This window comes from Leptonotus elevatus, chromosome 8 (genome assembly GCF_054856555.1).
Source record: "Leptonotus elevatus isolate MCC_2025b chromosome 8, RoL_Lele_1.0, whole genome shotgun sequence".
Classification (NCBI taxonomy): Eukaryota; Metazoa; Chordata; class Actinopteri; order Syngnathiformes; family Syngnathidae; genus Leptonotus; species Leptonotus elevatus.
Genome location: NC_141246.1, coordinates 7,708,492 through 7,732,591, shown reverse-complemented (window position 1 = coordinate 7,732,591; position 24,100 = coordinate 7,708,492). Strand labels below are relative to the sequence as shown.

The following is a 24,100-nucleotide window of genomic DNA, read 5'->3' as shown; positions in this document are numbered from 1 at the left end:
CTACTGGAAAATATTCTAAATATTTTGGAATAGAGATAGAAATTATTATTTTAAGGGGCAAACACCATTTAAACATACAACTAGGAAAATGTCAATTGGTGGTGTGAAACTGGAACAGTAAGAGTGAGGAAATAAAATAACCTCCATCTGAAAATAATTTTGAGAGAAAGTATAAAAATATGTTGCACGTTGGGAAGGGGGAATATGTTCAGAGTGTACTGTATTTGTAAAATTATGTATTTAGAGAAGAACACGGGTGTACAAAGTTTATGTGATGTGTATTTTTGCTATTTTTGATTACAGTAGTTAACTGTGGTAATGTGAAACTAGGGATACTAGGATCTAAAGTTTGACATCTTCCTTCTCCTTTTCGGACTAGCAATACGTTGGTTTCAGTTGGAATATTTTTTATTTTTTTTGACTGTTTTCTTTTTTAATGGCTGCAGGTAAACTTCAAGACAAAACGTAATGGCCTTTATTGTGATATGTGGGGAAAATAAACCGGAAGTTACCGCAGTGCTATCTCTTGGGCTAACAGCGACAAGAGCTGCAAAGATGTAAACGCCAATTTTTTATTAAGTTGAAACATGCCAATAATATAAGTTTTAAGTGCACAATTGGACCCGGGAGTGGACAAGATGCGAGGAAAAAGTAGAATTGTGTGGCTCTTTCAATGAAACCCTTTTGCGGGGAACTACTTTTTTGTAACCTGGGGGAAGACATTTACGATCAGGTTGGTGCCCATGTTTGTTGTAAGACAGGCGAGACAAACTTAATGGGGTTTGTTGTTGTTGTTGTAACTAATCTCTCGGCGTCTTTAAATTACGTTGCTAACCAAGTGGGACTTTTGACCGATTGGCTACTGTCGTCTCAATGGCTAATCAAACGCTAATTGCTAATACACGAAATGAACACCAAGCAGTGGCTAACAACAATTAAAATGGCATTTAGTGTATGTAATTTAGAGTGTGTTTCGTTTAAAGTGTGACTTGTTTGTGATTAAAAGCACGAATCCAGTCGAGGCTAATGCCGGCCAAATAAACAGTCCCAATGGGCTAATGTTGCTAAGCTAGCTGGGAAACTCAGCCAGTTGAGTGGCAGTGGAAAAACGTCCTATTGGGTCGAACAGAACACCAAATAACCACATCTAACATCTTATTAAATAGTGCATCGTGTTAATTCCACCCCTTCACGTTAGATTGCCGTTTTGTGTGAAGACCCGGCTAGATTTACACCCCCTTCGGAACAAAGCATCCTCCCTGCTGAGGTGTCCTTGAGCCTCACAATGGATGACTTCCAGCAAGGAGGCGGTGGTTGGGAATGGGCCTGCCAGGATACATCTTTTATCATATGTTGTACAAAACTATAAACACAACATTATAGTGGCTAAAATCAACAATGTGATACTGTTTCTTAATGTCCACAAAAAGGCCCGTTTCTCTCACATAATGTTCTTAAATCTGTTAGCATTTATTGTGGAAAGACTAATGCACACCTGTGTAACTGATGTTATTTAATCACTGTCTTGATAAGACACACTTGTGAGATCAAAGGATTATCTCGGCAAAGGAGAAGCGCTTACTAGATTTAGACAAATTTGAGAGCAAATTGCCTTTTATGTACATAGAAAAGGTCTTAAACCTTTGAGTTCATCTTATAAAAAATAGAAAAAAAGTGTTCAATGTAAACATCCATCCATTTGCTATAGCGCTTTTCCTGGGAAGCAGAGTTGAGGGATTTTCATAGAAAGAAAAAAAATGTAAACACATCACTACACTTTCTTTCATGCACATTTCAGAGTATCTCATATTACATTTAAAATTTTAATTTCATTTGAATTACCGATCAATTAGTCAATCACTCCTTGAAACGGGATCTTCTACAGAGATGGGCTCCGAGAGTCCTGACCGCTTTGGACCATCTCCGATCATGATGACCGAAGAGCAGCAGAAGCAGCAGCAGCAGCAGCAAGATATTGGTTGCCTGATCAACTCTGACGGCGAAGAAGTGGATTTGTCTGATCTCCGTGAGTCAATTACACAATCAGTTGTTGGATCACTTTCATTCATTAAAAAAAAAAAAGAAGAAAAAAAAGACCAAGCAATGGCTCTTAACTTGGAAAAACTTGTAAATTGGGGCACTGGCATCAACTGACTCACTTTGCTTTTCTTAGTCTTTCTTCTTTCTTTCCACCCAGGAGAGAGCACCAGCCCGGGCAACGGAGCCGCAGAACCCCCCTCCACAGCGTTCAATCAGAGCGAGAATGAAAAGCCGGCCTCATTCCACACTTGCTCCGTGTGCGGAAAAGACTTCCCGTACGCCTCCAAACTCCAGCGCCACCTGCGCACGCACTCGGGGGAGAGGCCTTTCCCTTGCTCCATGTGCGACAAGAGATTCCCCGAGAAGGGTCTGCTCATGATCCACGAGCGGGTCCACACGGGAGAAAAGCCCTTCCCGTGCACTTTCTGCGAGAAACGCTTCGCCAGTCAAGGCGAGCTGCGGCTCCACCGGCGGACGCACACGGGCGAGCGGCCGTACCACTGCTCCATCTGCCTGAAGAGCTTCTCTCGTCACTGGCACCTCAAGACGCACCTGGACGCCATGCACTCGGAGGTGGTCGCCGGCTTTACCAGGAAAAAGTTCCCGTGCTCGGACTGCGACAAGAGCTGCAACTCCGCCGCCGAGCTGCGGGACCACCAGAGGACTCACACGGGCGAGCGGCCCTATCAGTGCTCCTTCTGCGACAAGAGGTTCGCCTTGTCGGGCACGCTGGTGCGGCACGAGCGCCTCCACACCGGGATCACGCCTTACCACTGCTTGGACTGCGGCAAGACCTTTGCGCAACAGTGGACGCTGACGACGCACATGCGCACGCACAGGGGCGAGAAGCCGTACAGCTGCACGCAGTGCGACAAGTCGTTCGTGGCGCCCGGGGAGCTCCGGCGGCACACCCGCATCCACACGGGGGAGAAGCCGTACACGTGCGGCGACTGCGGGAGACACTTCTCGTTGGCGGGGACACTGAGGAACCACAGAAAGTCTTGCACGCAGATTAAAAACGGAGCGCCAGCGGTTGAAACTGCAGCGGGGGAGTCATCGGAGAGAGACCTGGTGGCCAATAACATCATCAGCACTGAGGTGAAGAGTTGAAATCTAGACTATTTCAACAGTTTTTTTTTATGGGCTTTTGACTGCATTTTCTACATCTACTTTTGGAAAATTGTGTGCAAATACATGGGTTCCAAAAGGCGTGCAGTTAACTAGTTTTATGGTCCCCAACCACCTGTTTGCGGGCTTCTACTGGTCCACTGGCCATTTTGTACTGGGATGCACAGATAAATATATTTTTTATTTTATAATTATTTTATTTTTTTGGTAGTGGAGCAGATACGGCCTGATTGTGAATATCTGTTAGCACCACCGGCCCCCTCCTTTGGCGATTAGTTTCTAATTGGAAAAATATGAGCAAACACTCCTATCACAATTTTGAAAAATAATCTAATTGTAATTTTTCTTCCCCCGTTCAAAGTCTTCTTCCCGTGTGTGTAATGTGTTCGATTCCGATTTTTGGGCCTGCGATTCGATTCAGGGTCGATTTTCGATTCAGGATCGATTTTCGATTCAAAATGATTTTATTGACAATGATTTCTGCTTCAATTTATAGACGTGCAAAGAATCGTCATGATCTACTCCAGTCTGGTTTGCAAGACAGAATGACTCTATGTGGCTCGCTATACATTTTATCGCTAAGTTTTACGGTACATTCTGCCCTCCCTGAGCAGACTGACTGCAGTTTAGCAGACAGCCGACAGTCCCTCAAAAAGAGGCCGGTGCTGGTATCCGTTTCGACCTGTTCCGTTCTCACCGACCATACAGAGTGGCTGATTAAAGCAGTGACTTGCTTACATGTATTTATTTGCATAACTCAACACAGTATGCAGTACGTTATTCCTGGCTCATAGCACATGCTCGGTCTACCTCACTCCTTGTCGTGTGTTCCCTTACTCTAATCAGCCCCCCAAGTAACATGAACTCAAATTCACAATTACTATTGTTACAGTATCAAGCTGTTTATTGCACTCCAGTTGAGGCTCACTCTAAATCTCAACACAAATTGAAAAAAAATTACACACAATGCACACTTAAATGCAAACGCACGTTGTTAAGCTTTTTCCCGAAAGGAGCTAGCTCAAGGCTAACGCACAATGGAAAGTGCTATTGACTTGCTAGCGCTAATTAACGCGTTACTCGTGGCACTTTTATCACTCAAAAGAAACGCTTCAGGAATGTATACAGAAAAGCATCTTAACATTACTCACCAACATATGCTCTTCCTACACTGCCAAAAAAAACAACTTTTATTGGCATACTTGATCGTGACTTTTTCCTTCTACTCTAATGTGGCTACAAATTAACAGTGTATCAGAACGCGCGGAGCCACACTGCCCCTAAGTGGCCAAATTGTCAAAAAAAAACAGTAAAATGTACAAGAAAATGTGATTTTTTTTTTACAGCATTTAAAAAACAACCCCTGAATCTGAATGTAACAATGTTGATGGTGGGGGAATGTGTGTGTGTGTGTGTGTGTGTACAACATGAACAGCGCACCCAATAAAGGCGCACACAAACAAAAGGCAAGACAGTATAAAATAATTTAAATAAAATCGATTTTGGGCCATTTAAAATCGATTCTGAATCGTTCTAAATGAGAATCGTGATCCTTATGAGAATCGATTTATGGGCGCACCCCTAAGAATAAATAAAGATTTATTACGTTGCATACATTTTTTGGTCGTAACTATTTAATGTATTTATTTATTTATTTATTTTTAAGGTGTCTGACATTCAAGCTGTACCAAGTATTCTGGCCTCCTCCACCTCCTCTTCCTCTTCCTCCTCAGAGGACGTCAACTGTGGCCGAGCAGCCAAGGCTGCAAATAACTCAAATGAGCCGGAGAAAGAAGTTTCCAGTCCGCACATGAGCGTAGTCGTGAAAGAGGAGGAAGAGGAGGAACCTTTGTGCGGTACATGAACATGTCACATGACATTTCCAGATAATGTGTGGATTATTCCACTAACCTGGCTTTTTTTTTTTTTGTCTTGTTTTGTTTTTGTTTTTCTCTCTGTTGGCCAGATGAAGCGTTGGCCACAGAATGTCTTGCTGAGGATAGAAATTTACCTCCAGTGAAGAAAGAAATAGAAGATGGCAGTGATGTTGCCAGCAGTAAGCACATTTCTGCAAAGCTTCAATTGTGTTGTGAAAAATAGCCACAAGTTGAAAAAAGAAGTTCTCATTTTTGTTTATATTACATTTGTATTTTAATCATATATTCCTCATACATTATGTATATCGACGCCTTCTAAAAATAATCGCCTAAGTCATTTTTTCAGATTTTTCAGGAAACACAAAACATTTAACCATTTGCATCACGAGGAGATGATTGAGGCAAAAATAATAACTTTTGCAAAAATATGACTTAGGCGATTATTTTAAGAGGGTGACGATATGTAAATGAGAAAACCAAGCAAACCTCACTCCCTTTTTCAATCCCTTCCCTGGTGTTTCTGCAGCACCTCCAAGGGACGGTGATGATGCGGCGTGCTGCGACACAATCATCTCTCTGACCTCTCCGACGACGGATCAGCGTAGCGACGACAGGATCGCGAGCTCGTACTGCTGCGGCTTATGCGGGCGAGACTGCCACAAGATGTCGGCGCTGCAAATCCACATGCGCATCCACTCGGGCGAGAAGCCCTTCCAGTGCGCCGTGTGCGGGAAGCAATTCACCCAGAAGGGCCAGCTCAAGGGCCACCAGAAGGTCCACACAGGGGAGAAACCCTTCGCCTGCCCCGAGTGCGGCAAGTGCTTCGCCCACTCGGGCGCCATGAACCGACACCGGCTGACGCACACGGGGGAGAAACCCTACCACTGTTCCCTGTGCGAGCGCAGCTTCAACCAGTCGGGACGCTTGCGGGAGCACGAGAAGACCCACTTCGGGGACAAGCTGAACTGCCCCGAGTGCGACAAGACGTTCACGCGCTCCTCCAGCCTCAAGAACCACTTGAGGCTGCACACGGGCGAGCGGCCGTACAGCTGCGACGTGTGCGGCCGGGGCTTCAGCCGCTCGCAGAGCCTCCGGCTCCACAAGCGCAAGCACAATCTGCTGCAGGTGGAGGAGGAGTCCGGCTTCAGCGTGGGGGACGAAGACTTATCGGACAATAACTCTCGGGTCGATGTGTGTATGACTGTCAAAAATGAAGAGGATTTATTTATATAAACCACACCTTAGATACTAGAGGAGTCGTTTTAGACTGTAGAGCAAGAGTGTCAAGATCGTTTTTTTTTTTTCTTCTTCATGGGCACACCGTGAAAGGTGAAAATCCACCATGTAGAGACACCATGTAGAAAAACAAACAAAAAAAAGTTTTTCTGAACAGATTTAAACTAATTAAAAAAAAAAAACACTTTTTAACTCATTCACTGCCATTAACGACTATAGACGTCAAAAATTCATGTAAACTATTTATATTAGAATTTTTTTTTAATTGTACATTTATAACAAATATAAAATTTGTGATTAATCGGGAGTCAACTATTGAGGTTATGCGATTAATTACGATTAAAACAAAATCGTTTGATGCCCCTTTTTTAAAATATTATTTTTAAATTAGGGGCGTCAGGCGATTCCATTTTTTAGTTGTAATTAATCACATGGCTTCACTAGTTAACGATTAATCACAAATTTTATATCTGTTCTAAATGTACAATATATTTTTTCATATATATATATACATATTTTGTTTTCATACTCTTGTTAGCAAAAGTGGAAAAAAAATATTAAACTAATAGAAATAGTTCAAATGAATTTTTTACGTCTACAGCCATCAATGGCAGTGAATGAGTTAAAGTAGTAGTCTTTGGAATGTCCACTTCACTCTGAATACAATGCACCAAGAATTTTGAAAATTGGATGCTGGGTTCCAGACAAATGTACTTCTTTGTGTCGGGAAAAATGGCTTTTGTCGTTGTGATATTGCCAATAGAAAATCTGGGTAGAGTTTAACAGTATAGCATTCAGTGGTGCAACCATTAAACAACTAATCGATTCTCACATTTAACAGATAATATATATAGATTCATCATTCAGAGACCTTTTTTTTTTTTTTATTGTCCAAATCTTTGAAATTTCATCCTCCTCAGCAGTAAATATTCTCACATTTCTGTAGTCCTCCATGAAAGCAGACTGATTACATTGGGGAGCAATTTTGAAACAAATAAAATAAAATCTGTTAAGTTAGATGTTATGTGGCATGCTGATTTTAATTTCAATATTGCAGTCATTTTTTTCACTAGCCCATTAAGTCTTTCCTCCACAGCTTACCGTCCAGTTAAGCAAAATTCCGCCGATTTGCTGTGGTAAGACTGTAGTAAGAGGAGCTGATTACAATTGGACTCATCTACGCTACGTGGCGACTGGTTTGTGCAGTCAGAGTTGAGGCATGTGCAGCTCCCAATAGGTTAGCGCTATCAATACTGTATCTGCAAACAGAAAATTAGCATAGTTGCAATTAAGAGGATTAGTGCTGGAAAAGTTCTTTAACCTATTTTGTTTTATGCATTATTTTTATTTTTTTTAGTTTTCAAAGCTTGTAACTATTCCATCTTAGTGTTTTATTTACATACAGTATATACACATTTATTTAATTTTTTTTTCTTCTAAAAAATAACTTGATATGATAGAGCAAAACAGATCAGTTTTGGAACTCGTACCTAAAAATTTGGTGAAAACAGCTGCCCAACTCAAAAATGATGTACCCTTGAGTTACCTTGTGTTGAATTTGCTTGTGCAGCCACCCCAACATTGCAACGCAGTACATTGATTTTTGTGTGTGCGTGTGCTCAATATATTCACAAACACGTTAAAAAAAGTGTATTGTCGTTGACGTATTTTACATGGTCTCTCTCTCTATTGCTGATTTTCACCAATCACGGCTGTGTCTGGAAACATATCCCCCGAGGTAAATCTGTTAAAAGTAAAGAAAAAAATCCATTTGGATACAGAGTATCTCCCAAGAGGAAAAGGACAAACCCATTTAGCAAGATATATGATGTAGACTGTCTATTTGCTCTTAAAATGATGTGGCGGGCCTTTGCTAGTTGACTGTAGAGAAAGGACTACTGTGAGTACACCCGTCTGTAGCTTTAACTTGGTGGTTGTAATTCTTTAAGCAAAAATATTTAACTCGCATCTTAAGTAACACACATGCTAGTGATGCTGTTTGAAAAGTGTCTTAATGGACACTAGTAGAGCTCATATATTCTGTGTGCGTGCGTGCGTGCGTGACTTATCCCCACATCCAAATATTACATTCACTTTTTTTTTAATGCTATTTATTGTAGTATTATTGCTCTTTAAAAGGTGCGTGATGTCACGTACTTCCATGCAGTATTTGCTCTAGTACTTGCTATGTCAGCTATTTAAGTTTGAAGACAGCAGCAAGTGGTACTACAGTACATCAAATATTTAAAAAAAAATAGGCCATTGTGAAGAAGCAATTGTGTACGCCAAAAACCGTTTTGCCTTTGTGTACATCGTTTTTCTATTATTATTACAGCATTGTAGTGATGGGAAAATGAAGCTTCATGAAGCACTTGTGATATTTTTTGACTCCTCTAGATGGCACTCTTGGTTGAAAGATGCAGTGGAAATGTCATAAATTTCCTTTGCACTAGCCTTTATATTTAAACCAAGAGCACCATCTAGGGGAGTCCAAAAATATCACAAGTGCTTCATGAAGCTTCATTTTCCCATCACTACAGCATTGTAAACACAAATGTGGTTGACCTGGTATATCATGTTTCAGAAGGCTGAATTAGAGTTTTAAATCAAGTAATCTTGCAATGGAAATAGGAGAATGGAAAATAACATTTTGTTGCAAGTTTTTCACTGGGACTTCATTTTTTCTCATTGTGTGGAGAAGGCCACACTGAACCATTGAAATAAAAATGTGGATTCATGTTGTGCTCCAGGATTTTATGCTTCAAACATCCATCCTAGTACAGTAATAAGTAAAACAAAAAATTAGAACGTAATACTACAATCCATCCATCCAGTTTCCTGATAATTTTAGAAAAAAATATGAATATTTCAAAAACACACAAGTACTAGAAAATTTAACAAAAGTATTAGATGGGGGGGGCGTTCCAGATGATTCAAATTGCCAATATTTTATACAATGGATATAAAAAGTCTACACACCCCTGTTCAAATACAGGCGTTTGTAATATAACAAAAAAATGACACCATGATAAATGATTTCAAAACTTCTCTGTGGCCTGCTCAAATAGTTAAAAACAAAAAAAATACAAAACGTGCGACTGCTTCAGCCTGGGCAACACCAAGGAATGGCACATGCGGCATCACGCGCATGTTTTACAGTAGCATGTAGTTTTATAATTATATGTAAGTCATCTTTTTATTCCGAAGGTTAGAACAAAATTCATGGCCATGCAACCTTTTAAATATATATACTTTCAATTTCAATTTGAGACAACTTTTTTTCTTAACCTACGCACAGTATTTTTACTGTACAGAGTGTAAGTACTTTTGTCGCATCTGTAAAAAAAACTCAGGTTCTTATTTTGACATTTATATTTATAACGGGAAACAGCGTGCATTTAGCATTTCAAAAGATACGCTGCAAACGTATTTTACTTGGTTGGCCGCTTTTACAATTCCCCAGTTCTTGAACACAACGCTGCGGTTAAAGAAGGACGAAACGAAATGTCACTGAACGTTTATAAATTTGCGTTATTTCTTTATATCTACAAAACGTATACCCAGCAAAGTAGCTCGATCGTGGTTGGCAATTAACGGACAATGTCTTAAAATTGACTAGTCCGAATTTGTTTGTTAGGAGTTTCTCGAGCGGAAGTTTTCAGGTTTCCGATGCTTTTAAATGCGGCACGGGAATAAACAGACTCACGTCTCTTCAGCATTGCGCAAACACGCGTTTGTATCTCTGCCAAGTCATTATTGAAACGTGTTTTTCCTCGTGGCTGTGCCTTAATGTATTACCTCATAAATATTCAGGTAAGAGGAGTTTAAGTCAACGATTTTTTTAAATTATTCGTTCAGTAGCTCGCTGCGCTAGTTGAAGCCTCCGTTAAGCTAAATATAGCTAGCTAGCGACGAGCAGTTGGGTCGTAATAATTAATTTAATTTAGCAATTGTACGATGTTCCCACGCATTTCACATTTTGGGGAGTCAACCTTCAAACGACCTTTTTTTGGTGTATAGTGTTAACGTGATATTCAATGCGCACTAAGCGAAGGTAAGAGCATTGTGTTCTTTGCACTTCGAGATAAGAACAGTCATGTTTACTGTAATGTTACAAGTGAGTTGAACTTGTGCATACTGAATGCAGGAAAGTTGTGACTGATATGGACGGTCAGACTTAATGCACTTGAGGGACAAATAGATGCAGAGTTTAATCAATCGTGTGATTGTAATTGAGTGTAAGTCATGGGGCCATTATGATGGACAATTAATTTTAGGTAATGGTGAATGAAGGTGTAGGCTTTCATTTAAGTTTGACAGCTTCCAATTCATGTACGCAGGTATGTGGGATAGTGATATTATAAATGTGTATTTCTTTGGGTATTTTTCTACTGCAAGTTCAAAATAAAGTTTCTATCATTTTTTTCCCCATTTCTTCCTACCTGCAAAAAGAGACAAGTCATTTAACATTCATTGTACTTTGTCCTGCTGGCTATCTCAGAGTCACACACGGTGCCGTCATGGTGTCGTATAAGCTGCTGAATCCTGAGAATGTCCAGCTATCTGAAGTGAATCGCCTTGTCGAAGAGGATGACAATCCAGTGAGTCATTTAGTTGTCTTTAAGTTTGTTGCTGGCCTTGAAAAATCATGTTGTTGTTTTTTCTGTCTGAGGTTTTGAAGGGGGGGGGGGGGGGGGGGAGACATTTCCCCCATGGAAAATCTCCTAATGGATACATATTACCTTGCGCATTTTTGACCAACAATTTAAAACGTTTCCGAGGTGTACTAATAACAATAAAATGACTACTATTGCATTTTACTGAGCCACACTTTGTTGTTAAGTACGCTGCCTCCATCGAGTGGTTGAGTCACTGGAGTGCCTGAAGCTCACTCATATGTCCAATTCACCCCCCCCCCCCCCCCAAGTTAATTCATTCACTGCCATTGACGGCTATAGACGTCAACAAGAGGTATGAAAACCTAGAATTTTATTTATTTATTTATTTTATTGTACATTTAGAACAGAAAATTGTGATTAATCGTGAGTTATTTAGTGAAGTCATGGGATTAATTATGAAAAATTCCAAATTTTTAGTAATCTTTTCTTCTTAAAAAAAAAAAGTAATAATTTTTTTTTTAATAATAATAATTTTATTATTTTTTAAATATTTTTTTTAAAGAAAAGATTAAAAATAAAAAATTAAGGGCGTCAGGCGATAATTAAAAAAAATCATAATTAATAGCATGACTCTTAACTCACGATTAATCACAAATTTTATATCTGTTTTAAATGTACAATAATAATAAAAAAATCTAAGTTTTCATACTCTTGTTAACAAAAGTGGGGAAAATGTTAAACTAATAGAAATAGCTCAAATCATTTTTTGACCTCCTATAGCCATCAATGGCAGTGAATGAGTTAAAAATCATCTGAGCAATAGCTCGTAACTCAAAAATACTCGTTAGTAATAGTTGGGGCAGTCGTAAGTATTTGCGTACAAGCAATTAAAAACGTACATTTTCCGTATGTCTCCTTGTAAATATAAGCTTAGAGAGGTCATCAGGTTGCAGCATAGAAGTAGACATCCTCCACGGTAATACATTAAGCCTATTTGACATTTATACAAAAATAGAAACTCCATGTAAATGACATTCACTCTAACATTGCCTATATCATAAACTCTTTGGGAGTAGTGTGAGTGTTGTTGATTCTGATGTTGTCCATTTCTGAAGGCGTCGCACACAGAAGGAGCTTCTCTGCTTCCCCGCCGCGTGCCATGCTCGGCCACCACGGGGCTCCTGGTGACCGGCTGCCTGCTGCTGCTCCTCTGCGGGGGCTGGCTGGTGGGCACCATGTTCTGGCTCCACCGCCCCTCGAGCTTGCTGCCTCACAGACACCCGCCGCCGGCCAAGGCCGCCTCAAACGCCAACGCCACCGAGGCCACCGCCCACTTCCGAGAAGCTTGCGCCGTCATCGCGGAGGCGTGGCGGTTCGATTGCTACCCGGAGAGAGAAGCGGTGGTGACCAGAGAGATGTGCGAAGCGAGGAACTGCTGCTTCGTCCCCGCTGCTTCCGAAGCTCAGCCCTCGGGAAGTAACGGTGTCCCCTGGTGTTTCTATCCCCCGGATTTCCCCTCCTACTCCATCGAGACCGTGAGTGACACGAGCTCGGGGCAGAGGGCCACGCTCGTCAAACACGTGAAGACTTACTATCCTGCAGATATTATGACTCTGGAGTTGGATGTCCGCTACGAGACGGACACGAGGCTACGGGTCAGGGTAAGTGACTCGCTTATGCTGCACGGTCATTTTATGGAAACAAACACCCTGGCCCTTCTTTCTAATGGAATTTAAAAGTCTTACATTTTTTGTAGGAGCCCTGCTAACTGTATTTTTTGTTTTTTAGAATGACAAACAAACGATGTAGATTGGAAATGTTCTTGTTTTTGTTTGTTTGCACCCCAACTAGATCACCGACCCTTCAAGTCCGCGCTACGAGGTTCCCATCTCTGTTCCCACCGTCGCCAAGAAAGCCGAAAATCCCGACTACACCGTGGAGCTCTCCAAGGAGCCGTTCGGTCTCGTCGTGCGAAGGAGCTCGACTGGAGCCGTCCTGTAAGTTGTGCAAAAAAAAAAAAAAAAAAGTACAGTAAATCTCACAGTTCAGCACGTGTTCTGTTATTATTTATCCCATTGTTTGCTTTCAGCCTGAACACCTCCGTGGCTCCTCTCCTTTACGCCCATCAGTTCCTGCAGTTCTCCACCTCTCTTCCCACCGAATTCATCTACGGCCTGGGGGAGCACCGCTCGAGCTTCCTGCATGACGTCCAGTGGAACACGCTCACCATGTGGGCCAGGGATGTGCCTCCCACGGTGACGTCACCTTCTCGTTATCGACGCGCGCGCGCTTCAAGCGACACTTTACAATGTCCGTTTCTTTACAATGCAGATCAAAACGAACCTGTATGGCGTTCATCCCTTTTACCTTGGAATGGAGAAGGAGAGCAATGCACATGGCTTCTTCCTTCTGAACAGCAATGCAATGGGTCAGTGCGTTTCAAAACTTCCGCTTGTGGTGAGGCTTGTCAGTTGCATCAGGGCACGTTAGTCAACTGCAGAGGAGCCACTGAATTTAAGACAAAACATAAAAAGGAACACAATACTTGTGATAAGTTCATGTTGATTAGTCATGATTTGGGGATACGAGACCAATCGATTCATTGAGCCCCACTGCATGTATTAGAACAGAGGCCATTTTTTATATATACATATATCATTTATTCTATTTCCTTAGATGTTGTCCTGCAACCTGGCCCAGCCGTCACCTGGCGCACAATTGGTGGGATCCTCGACTTCTACGTCTTTCTTGGTCCCAGTCCTGGATCTGTGGTTGAACAGTATCTGGACGTAATAGGTAGGTAATTGTGCTCGCGCAGTTACCACAATATCACAAAGTGAGGTACTCGCATGACCAATTTTTTATTTATTTTTTATGTGAGTGAATGACAAGGACAAAAAGCAGCATAATATTTGTTTTACTCATTTAGTTTTCCTGATGTTTAAATATTCTGAGCAGTTAATTACTGTAAAAATAAACAGCAATAAATTCTTTAACTCAGTTGACATTCATAAATCAATATGAATTTTACTCACTTGGGTACAATACAAAATAAAATAAAAAAAACAATATGAAGTCAATAGATTTACATATGAAACTTTGAGTTTCAAAATGTTCAATTTCCAAAAGTAAAGTGCATTCAAATGAAATGGCTCAAAGCTAAGTTCAGTTCAAAAATATTGTTGCACAACAGGGTTCGAATTCAATACTCAACTCAACTTTATTTATTAAGCACTTTAAAACAAGCTTTGCTCTACACAAAGTGCTGTAAATGCAACAGAAATGGGACATGCAATAAAGACAAGTGAAACAAGAACAACAAAACAAATATTTTAAGTATACAAGTAAATAAACTTAACATCAATAAATTAATAACAATGATTTAGGTAAACCACAAAGCACAGAAGCAACGGCAAGTCTCAAGGTGAGCCAAAAGCAGAAGAATACAGGTAGGTTTTCAGACCGGTTTTAAAAGTAGCTAGAGAGGGAGATAGCCTAATATTGAGCGGAAGGTTGTTCCAAAGGGAGGGACCGGCAACTGCAATTTTGTCTGGCCTGCTGACCTGAGGCACCGGGCAGGTGCGTAGGGCTGCAAGAGCTCAGCGAGGTAAGGTGGGGCAAGACCATTTAGAGATTTCATGTAGTAATGTTAACTAGGGGTGCGAGTTGCGTTAGTGCCTGCCGATTTGATCCGGACCACGATTCATAGAACACGATTCGATTTGATGCGAATAATCCCGATACAAATCTATAAATCGATTCTTTTTTTTTTTTTTACTCAATTTTATAAAATACTTATTAGTAAACTTCTACATGTACACTGTAAGAGTTGTATGAAAATGTATTTATTTACCTGAAACAGGCTTATAAGCCACTGTATTTAACAAACGGGTTGCAGCCTGTTTCATGTTTGAACAGCATTAAAATAAAATACCAAGGCTTAATGTTCCATTAATATAACGTTCTTCCATGCTTTAAGTGTGAACCCTAACACCAAGTAAGACATTTTGTTGAATATTTCCATCAAAAAGTGATGTTTAAAAATCGATTCGGCCGCATATTGAATCGATTCGAAAATTGCGCACTTTAATATCGCGATATATTGCCCAATCGATTTTTTTTAAACACCCCTAATGTTAACTGTTCTATATTGGAATGATAGGAATAAGATGTAATGTCAAGTAAATGGACAATATTGCAATGGTCTGCCTACTTAGGTCGTCCAGCGATGCCCATCTACTGGGCTTTGGGTTACCACCTGTGTCGCTGGGGTTTTAACTCCAGCAACTCCACCTGGGAGGTGGTCAAGCGCATGAGGAGTAATGGGATACCTCAGGTAGTGCCGAATGAACTAACTAATGGTGCATGTGATTCAACAAGGAGACTTTCAAAAACATCCGACCTATGTTTTGTTTCAAGGATGTCCAGTGGAATGATATCGACTACATGAACCGAATTCTGGACTTCACTTACGACCCGATTAACTTTGCCACACTGCCCGATATGGTGAAAGACCTGCACGCTCATAACCAACGTTATGTGCCGGTCATTGTAAGCACAACAGATCGTACATTCACGTGTTGATTACGGTAAATAGACTCTGATGGTCTTTTCCTACAGGACGCTGGTATCAGCAGCGCCCAGCCTGAAGGATCCTACTGGCCATACGACGAAGGACTCAAGAGAGGAGTTTTCATCAAAGACACGGAAGGAGAAGTACTAATTGGGAAGGTGAGAATGTTCTTAATCGATTATTTCATCAAATAATCGAATCTATCTTTTTGTTAATCCCCTAATGTTGGACGTAAGTTTGAGTGGATATAAGTACTCATAATTCATTATCTCCTATGCTTAAACACCACCGAAATTAGCCTATGCTAAACGGTTAGCAATCGGGATTAGCATTAGCGCGCTAGGGATTACCACTTAAGGTAAACAAACACTAACTCCCATTTAGTTTACACATACGTCATTATATCTACATTACACTTGTAATAGTGTCATAAAAGTCACAATGATTCAACAAAAATCCACGAGTCAACAAGGGTAGAGCTAGCTGTTAGCTACATGAGGTCAATAACTCCCTGTTCCTGTCTTCTTCTGGGCATGTTAGGTTGCATGACTGCCCTCTACTGGTCATTATTAAGTGATGAACACCTAAAACCGAGTGGCAGGTTATGTTTTGGGATCTATAATATAAAACATGTTTTCAGTTATGTCACTTTTTTTCAGTACATAACTTCACATCAGTTCATACATAGTTTTGATGCTTTCAGTGAGAATCTACAAAGTAACCAGCCACGAGAATAAAGCAAATGCATTGAAGAAGAAAGTCTCCAAACTTTTTCCAACTTTTTTTTTTTTTTAGCCCTAGAGTGATAAAGTACATCTTTTGGGGCAAAAAGGAAACACAACTTATTTTCCTTTCCCAGGTGTGGCCAGGCCTGACCGCATATCCCGATTTCTCTGATAATGTCACACATGAATGGTGGTACGAGAGTCTGAAAAAGTTCCATGATCAGGTGCCATTTGATGGATTATGGATTGTAAGTATCGTCTTCAGTTTGACAAATTTTACATATTTAGGTCAAAAGATGAAATCTCCAAAGGGCTTTCCACCTCTTTTTGTCACTCTCAATATAGAAAAAGAGAAAAAAAACTAGCATTTTTTTTCCCCTTTCATTTATTTCAACCCCCCTATGCCATTATAGGACATGAATGAACCATCAAATTTCGTCGACGGGTCCACTAACGGCTGCCCGTCAAACAATTTGGACAATCCGCCATACACACCAGGTAGGAGATGTGGACTTGGCAAGCAAAACACTACGCTAACGTCATTATACGTAACATGACATGTGGTACACTTTTAGGCGTGCTGGGAGGGTTGCTGAGAGCCAAAACCGTGTGCGCATCAGCACCACAGAAGCAATCCGTGCATTACAACCTTCACAGCTTGTATGGACTCATGGAAGGGGAGGCTTCTGCAAGGTCAGGAACGTTTGAGGGAATGAGTCCAAACCCACTTTTTTTTTTTTTTTTTTTTTTTTTTTGACCGCTCATCTTTGCACTTGTTCTCCAGCGCTCTGAGGAGGATCTTAGCCAAGAGACCTTTTGTGATCTCTCGCTCCACCTTCCCCAGTCAGGGCATGTACACCGGCCACTGGCTGGGAGACAACAGGAGCCAGTGGCAGGACCTTTACTCCTCTATCGCAGGTCAGCAAGAAACCCATGAAACCTTTCTTCGAGTATTAATTTTTCATCATTTAAAATGGTTTGAAAGTGTAGTTGTAAAGTAATCTGTCTGATGACATATCATTTTTTTAAGGTCTCTCTGCTCCACATCTATTCTCCTCTTACAGGCATCTTGACTTTTAACCTCCTGGGCATCCCATTAGTGGGAGCTGACATCTGCGGCTTCAGCGAGCACACCCAGGAAGAGCTGTGCGTCCGCTGGACGCAATTGGGCGCTTTCTATCCCTTTGCTCGCAACCACAATGCCATTGACATGGAGGTTGGCCACAAAAAAAAAAAAAAGAAAGAAGAAAAAAAAAGAGCGTGATTAGAAACAACTCATTTTATAAGACTGCACCACCTCAAAGTTGTCATTTCCCATCCTGTTGACAGCCACAAGACCCGACGGCGTTCAGCCCGCTAGCCCGCACGGCCATGCAGCAAGCGCTGCTGCTGCGCTATTCTCTCTTCCCGCTCCTCTACACCCTCTTCCACCACGCGCACGCACGGGGACGCACGGTCGCTCGGCCGCTCGTTTTTGAGTAAGTAAAAGACACAAACGAAAGGTGTGTTTGCGTGGGAAAAATAAAAAATAAAAAATCAGGCAAAGAAAGAAAATGCTAACACTTGAAGAACTTCATGATACAATTTTTACGCCGTAGTCAAATTAGACAAGTATAGTAATTCTATTTTGTTAGCTTTGAACTGAGTCCAAAGCAAAGATGGTGAAGCAGCATTTAACTGTTATGCTGCATGCAAATGGGGAAAAAGCTTCCAATAGAAATGAAGTCAGCCACAAGTGTAAATGCTTTTAAATTCAGGTTACAAATGATGCTCTTTTCATTTCTTTTTGTTTGTATTTCACATGTTATACTTTTCAAAGAATAGTATTTATGACGATATTGTGTTTGTTTGTTTTCTACAATGCTCTCAACAGATTTCCAAAGGACACAAGAACGTACAGTATCGATAAGCAGTTCCTCTGGGGGAGGAGTCTACTGGTGACTCCGGTGTTAGATCCTGGAGTAAACTCTGTGGGGGGTTATTTCCCAGAGGGTTTGTGGTATGACTACTACACAGTAAGTGAGACCCCGGACGCTGCCATTTGACAGGTGAGCGTTTTGCCTCCATGCCGTGGAGTTCTTACACGTCTGCCATGTGACGTGCCTTCCAACTAGGGCGACTCGATAAACAGCACGGGCGAAGAAGTGCGCCTCTCTGCGCCTCTCGATAAGATCAACCTGCATGTGAGGGAAGGATCGATTATTCCGACGCAGGTAATCGCGAAAAAGTCTTGCATTTCGATTCAGTCTGCTATTCTAGTTTGTATAAATGCAATTTTAAAAGTGAATTTTCCATATAATGTGCCCATTTAATTTTTAGTGGGTGTTTCGTGCATTCCCTTTCGACAGACCCCCAACCTGACTTTGTGGGTGAGCAGCGGTCAGCCTCTTCATCTGATCACCGCGCTGTCAGAGAACGGCACCGCCTGTGGCGATTTGTTCTGGGACGACGGTGAGAGCCTCGACACCTTTGAGACCGACCAGTACGCCTACATCGTTTTCAGCGTGGCTCAGGTATGCGCACGCGCTTGTTTCATTGAAGCGACAATTTGCAGATTTGAGTCAATTGTCACACCCGCCAACAAAAATGAGGGTCGTCACGTCTATAACTCATTCACTGCCGTTGACGGCTATAGACGTCAAAAATTCATTTGAACTATTTTTATTAGTAAAATATTTTTTCCCACTTTTGTTAACAAGAGTTTGAAAACCTAGATTTGTTTTTATTGTATTAGAACAGATATAAAAATTGGGATTAATCGTAATGCGATTAATTACGATTAACGATAAAAAATATATATTTTCTTAAAAAAAAAGATTATAATTTTTTCCCGTAAATTAGGGGCATCAGGCGATGAAAAATTTGTAATCGTAATTAATCGCATGACTTCACTAGTTAACTCACGATTAATCACAAATTTTACATCTGTTCTAAATGTACAAAAAAAAAAATCTAGGTTTTCATACTCTTGTTAACAAAAATGGAAAAAATGTTAACTAGAAATAGTTCAAATTAATTTTTGACGTCTATAGCCGTCAATGGCAGCGAATGAGATAATATTCTCATGAGTAGTCACTATCTTTATTTTCTTTTTTTTATGGGCTTCCTGATGTCAAAGAAAAATTGCAACAGACTTTTCTGATTTCGCCATTGTCTCCGTAGCAAACGATGAGCTCGCAGGTGCTCCGCAACCACTTGGAGGCCTCGTACATCTCGGTGCAGTCTGCGTCATTCTACGGCGTGAAGCAGAAGCCGAGCAAGGTGCTGGTGAACTCCAAAGATACCACCTTCGCTTACAAAAGCAACCAGGTGAGGCGGAGGGGGTTCTTTGAATTCCCGCACCAGATTGCAATTGTTTCCTATGCATCTGGTTCAAAATATCCATATCGGTCGGGCCCTAGAATCCACAAGTTGTGAATCGCTAATATAATTGCACTGAATTGTCATTGAAGTGTAAAATTTAAGATGAACGCAAAACATAAGAATCCAACATAATTGTTACAAAACTATAACAACTGGAAAACCGATTGGCCGGCTGAGATTTTCTCCGGAAGTTTGGCAGTACCACTTGGTTGAATAGTAAAACTGGCTTGCCTTCATCTTTGCTTCAATTGCGTCCTTGCAGGTTTTGACGGTAGCAGATCTCGGCCTTAACCTCAATCAGAACTTCACCATCAGCTGGATGTGAGGGAGCGCTCGCTTTGTTCTACAGTAGCTGCCCGTGGCTCTCCAAGTACGCCTGAGACTGACTGCTAGACGCTCGTAACACATCAAAATAGCCTATAACTTCACTCAAGGAGGTTGTTTTCAGTGTTGGCCCATTCCAGGCAAGCTAGAGGTTTAAAAAAATATAGTATTATTAATTTAATTATATAATATATATTTAAAGCATTTTTGTATGATGAGAAGGAAGACTCTTCATATTTTGGTAAGAAGCCACACATAGATGACATTTATTTTTGCTTGAATAAAATCAGATCCATATTGCATGTCTGGCAATAATAAAGAATACCAAGACTGACTGGAACAAAACTATTTATCTTACTGGTGAGGACGACGTATGAACTGGTATATGGCCCTCATATCCATTTGGAATATATGTGTTTGAGACCCCCCGCAGCAAGACGCAATGTGCAATAATCAGGAGGCAACTGTCAATGCTGCTACTTTTGCACTAATTTTGAAGATGAACACTGGTGCCTTGTGATTTCTTTTGCATTTTGTCGTAGAGTTGCTGCTTGCTAGCACAAAAATCTGTTGTTGGCCGATTTTGCTTGTGTAGTGTGGTGCAGCAATAAAGTTCGTTTTAAAAGTAGTTGACAGAAATTGGCGTTTTTTTCACTTGTACTACCCACTCTATGCCGCTGGATGGCAGCATAGCAACATTAAGGGAACTAAACGTTTTATTGTATGTATGTTCACTTTTTGCTGTTTCATTGAATCACATATTTTTTTTCACTTATACATAATAGCACACATGTAATTTTACATTGTGGATTTTTTTCTATTGTGTGATTTTTGAACGTATTATTGGCATTTTCATTCATCTCAATAGGGAAATTTTGAAGGATTTTCTTGTCATACTAAAACATTTCCACATGATAAGGCACAAAATATGATAATAATATGGTAGCCCAGTATTCCAAGACTTGTGAGAATAAAAATAGAGCAATTAGATAAATGTGCTTATTCACGGTTTGAATGTGTGAAAAGATGCAATGTAGCCAAGGTGCGGCAGTCTGTGCCGAAGTTGATCTTGAATCAAACCCAGCCACTGGATGATAAGCCCCCGCGCTAAACAGGCCAGTTCATTCACATGCTAACTGTTTCCAGATGACACATAAATCACTCATTCATCGGTTATAGGGGGGCGGGCCAGAGAAAAAAAAAAGAGCAGCGGGGGTCAGTCCAAAAGCATTCTGCTCCTCTAACAAGGGCATTTCCTGTCTGGATTTGGGAGGATTAGCTATTTGTGTGGTGGGGGCTTCGGCCTACCACCACTGTGTTCTGGCATTGCATAAGATAAAAATGATCATGTTATTTATTAATTATATTAGATTAAACTTCCACAAAAAACAGATATGAGACACTTTTGGGGGTGGGCGGTCATAAAAATAGCTTCAAAACAGATTTCCTCTTCGTGTCTGGAGTGGAATGCTTTTCTTTCTAAACGTGGCACTTTGCGGTCTAGAGATTTGACAAAGCGTAACACAACACGGGCATATTTTCTCTCTTTGTGTCCATAATAGCATGAGGAAGGCTTTTGGATTGGAAGTTTGTTGACTCATCCTCCCACTTCCTGCCCAAGATTTTTATGAGATTAGAGATATTCATTAACAACAATTGTTGTAGTTTCCAAACAATTTAGTCTTTAGGACAGTGGCTCTCAAACTTTTTGACACCAAGTACTTGCTAAAAAAATATGGAGCTCTCCCACCTTAACTCATTCACTCCCATTGACGGCTAAAAACGTCCAAAATAAATTTGAACTATTTCTATTAGTTTAACTTTTTTTTCTTCCTCTTTGGTTAACAAGAGTATGAAAAACTAGAATTGTTGTTGTTGTACATTTAGAACAGATATAAAATTTGTGATTAATCGTGAGTTAACTAGTGAAGTCATGTGATTAATTACAATTAAAAAAAATAAAAAATCGCCCGTTGCCCCCTAATTTTTGATGATATTTTTTTAATGAACTTATGGCAGTGAATGAGTTAATAAAGGATATTTTAGAAGCGGTATAGAAAATGGTTTGGTTTTAGCAATTTTAATAAATTCAAGGTATATAGAATGTCAAAGTGGCCCTTGCATCATTCAATTTTCTGGAGGGAAAACGTATAGACAGTGTGAAATAACAAATGATTGTTTTATATTTTGCCTTCAGGAGCTTCAAACTGGAAGTTAGTGAAGAAGCAGAGTCCCACTAAAAAACCAGCAGTGACCGTTCACTTGTGTGGAGAGTGTGGAATGGACTTTCCGCTGAGAGAGCATTAGTTTAACTTTTTTTTCTTCCTCTTTGGTTAACAAGAGTATGAAAAACTAGAATTGTTGTTGTTGTACATTTAGAACAGATATAAAATTTGTGATTAATCGTGAGTTAACTAGTAAAGTAATGCGATTAATTACGATTAAAATTGTAATCACCTGACGCCCTAAATTTTTTATAATCTTTTCTTCTTTTTTTTATTCATTCGCTGCCATTGACGGCTACAAACGTCGAAAATTAATTTAACTATTTTCTATTAGTTTAACAATTTTTCCACTTTTGTTAACAAGAGTATGAAAACCTAGAATTGTTTTTCATTGTACATTTAGAACAGATATACAATTTGCAATTAATTGTGAGTTAACTAGTGAAATCATACGATTACATACAATTAAAAATTTTAATTGCCTGTCACCCCAAATTTTTTAGATTAAAAAAAAAACAAGAATTTATGGCAGTGGATGAGTTAATTGCCAATATTTCAATTCAGTAGCATAGTCGGCACAAGTGAAAACAATTGATTGTATTCCGAAACAAAAAGTATATTCAAGCCACTGTAACATTATGTACGGTTTGTACTTTAACACTGCACATAAATAGAGTGATGCCGTGAGATATGTAACCAATCTTTACATTGAAAATATTACGCACTTTTTAAACATTACTATATATTTTACTTGCCACTATCAACCAAAGAGAAATCAAAATCAACAGGACACTCACTTACAATGATCCAGCTGTAATCACAAATGTAATACGATGCAATACGATGCTAAAAAAACAACTAATTTCATTACGCTGTCATTGATTACGAATCGTAGAATAGTCGAATGACTGTTCACATCATAATTTGCACTTAAGCGCCGTACAAAAAGCCTTTAATACGTCACAAAAGCAAATGACTGTTACATCGTCTTCTGAAAATTATTCAACGGTCGTAGAGCCATGAGTGATGGCTATGCAAATCATAACCCTGTAAAAGTCCTCTTGAAGGTCGTCAGTGAGGAACCCTTGATTCCCGCTGACCTAACTGGAAAAACTTCTTCAAGACCTGAGTGCCAAGTTTATCAACGAGACCTATGGTGCCAGGTGTCTCACGTTGTTGGAGAAGAAGTTCAGGTTAGCTCCATGCAGCGGTTAGGTGGTCACATATGGATCCTTTACGATGATGAGAAAGATTTTGACTTTGTTATTGCAGAATCGGAGCGAGCGACATCAAACCGGTCTAAGTTGAGTAGCTCAGACTGGACAAAGTTCAAAAGCACCCCGGGGTAAGAGAAATTCCTCCAGTTACGATTTGACCTTTTATTTTTGGGTGACTTTTGAGGCGCATTTTATAAATAAATAAATAAATAAATATCAAATTTTTCATTTTTGGCCCAGAAAAAAAAAATACAATGGGCACCCACTTTCTCAGCCGCATTGTCCAGTTTTAACAAATATAATAAAAAGTGTTGTTTAAAAAAAAAAAAATATATATATATATATATTATTATTTTTGTTTCATTGCAAAGTACCGTTTAAGTGGTTGCATTCTTTCTATTCTTTCATGTAAACGATATTCCCCATGTCAGTGTGATCTCTGCATAAGATGTCTGGCTGGTTTAATAGTCACAACAATACAGTTTATACTGTACGTAGGCATTTAAAAGATGACTATTCGCTGTCATGCCCTTCCCTACTTGGTCACAGGCCAAATGTTGACGCTGACAGTGTGTGTGCGTCGGTGTCAGGTGATTCTGACACACCCAGCGGACAGGACGGAACAGAACAGGACTGAAGTGATTGTGCAGAAGTAACAACCACGCCTTGCTCCTCATAATCCCTGAATTGAATATTAAACAATACTGGGGATCCACTGGTTTAGCGTTAGTGTACCTAATGTTGTGGCCTAACCGTTGGGTTTCGACAAGTAA

General features: G+C 40.2%; 2 protein-coding genes across 2 annotated transcripts; both read left to right on the top strand.

The window, feature by feature from the left end:
- The first annotated feature begins 41 nt into the window (after positions 1-41).
- On the top strand, positions 42-9,019 carry LOC147169558 (uncharacterized). The gene is made up of 6 exons (XM_086082531.1): positions 42-733; positions 1,886-2,026; positions 2,198-3,138; positions 4,835-5,024; positions 5,135-5,224; positions 5,572-9,019. The coding sequence occupies exons 2-6, from the start codon at positions 1,888-1,890 to the stop codon at positions 6,276-6,278; spliced, it is 2,067 nt and encodes a 688-aa protein (XP_085938657.1). The 5' UTR covers positions 42-733; positions 1,886-1,887; the 3' UTR covers positions 6,279-9,019.
- Positions 9,020-9,958: 939 nt separating this feature from the next.
- gaa2 (alpha glucosidase 2) lies at positions 9,959-20,513 on the top strand. The gene is made up of 21 exons (XM_086082628.1): positions 9,959-10,094; positions 10,783-10,882; positions 12,016-12,561; positions 12,752-12,897; positions 12,990-13,155; positions 13,232-13,328; positions 13,577-13,696; positions 15,118-15,236; positions 15,320-15,451; positions 15,521-15,631; positions 16,333-16,446; positions 16,612-16,696; positions 16,774-16,891; positions 16,983-17,116; positions 17,263-17,414; positions 17,528-17,676; positions 18,072-18,213; positions 18,313-18,411; positions 18,547-18,711; positions 19,361-19,507; positions 19,824-20,513. The coding sequence occupies exons 2-21, from the start codon at positions 10,802-10,804 to the stop codon at positions 19,884-19,886; spliced, it is 2,886 nt and encodes a 961-aa protein (XP_085938754.1). The 5' UTR covers positions 9,959-10,094; positions 10,783-10,801; the 3' UTR covers positions 19,887-20,513.
- The last annotated feature ends 3,587 nt before the right edge of the window (positions 20,514-24,100 follow it).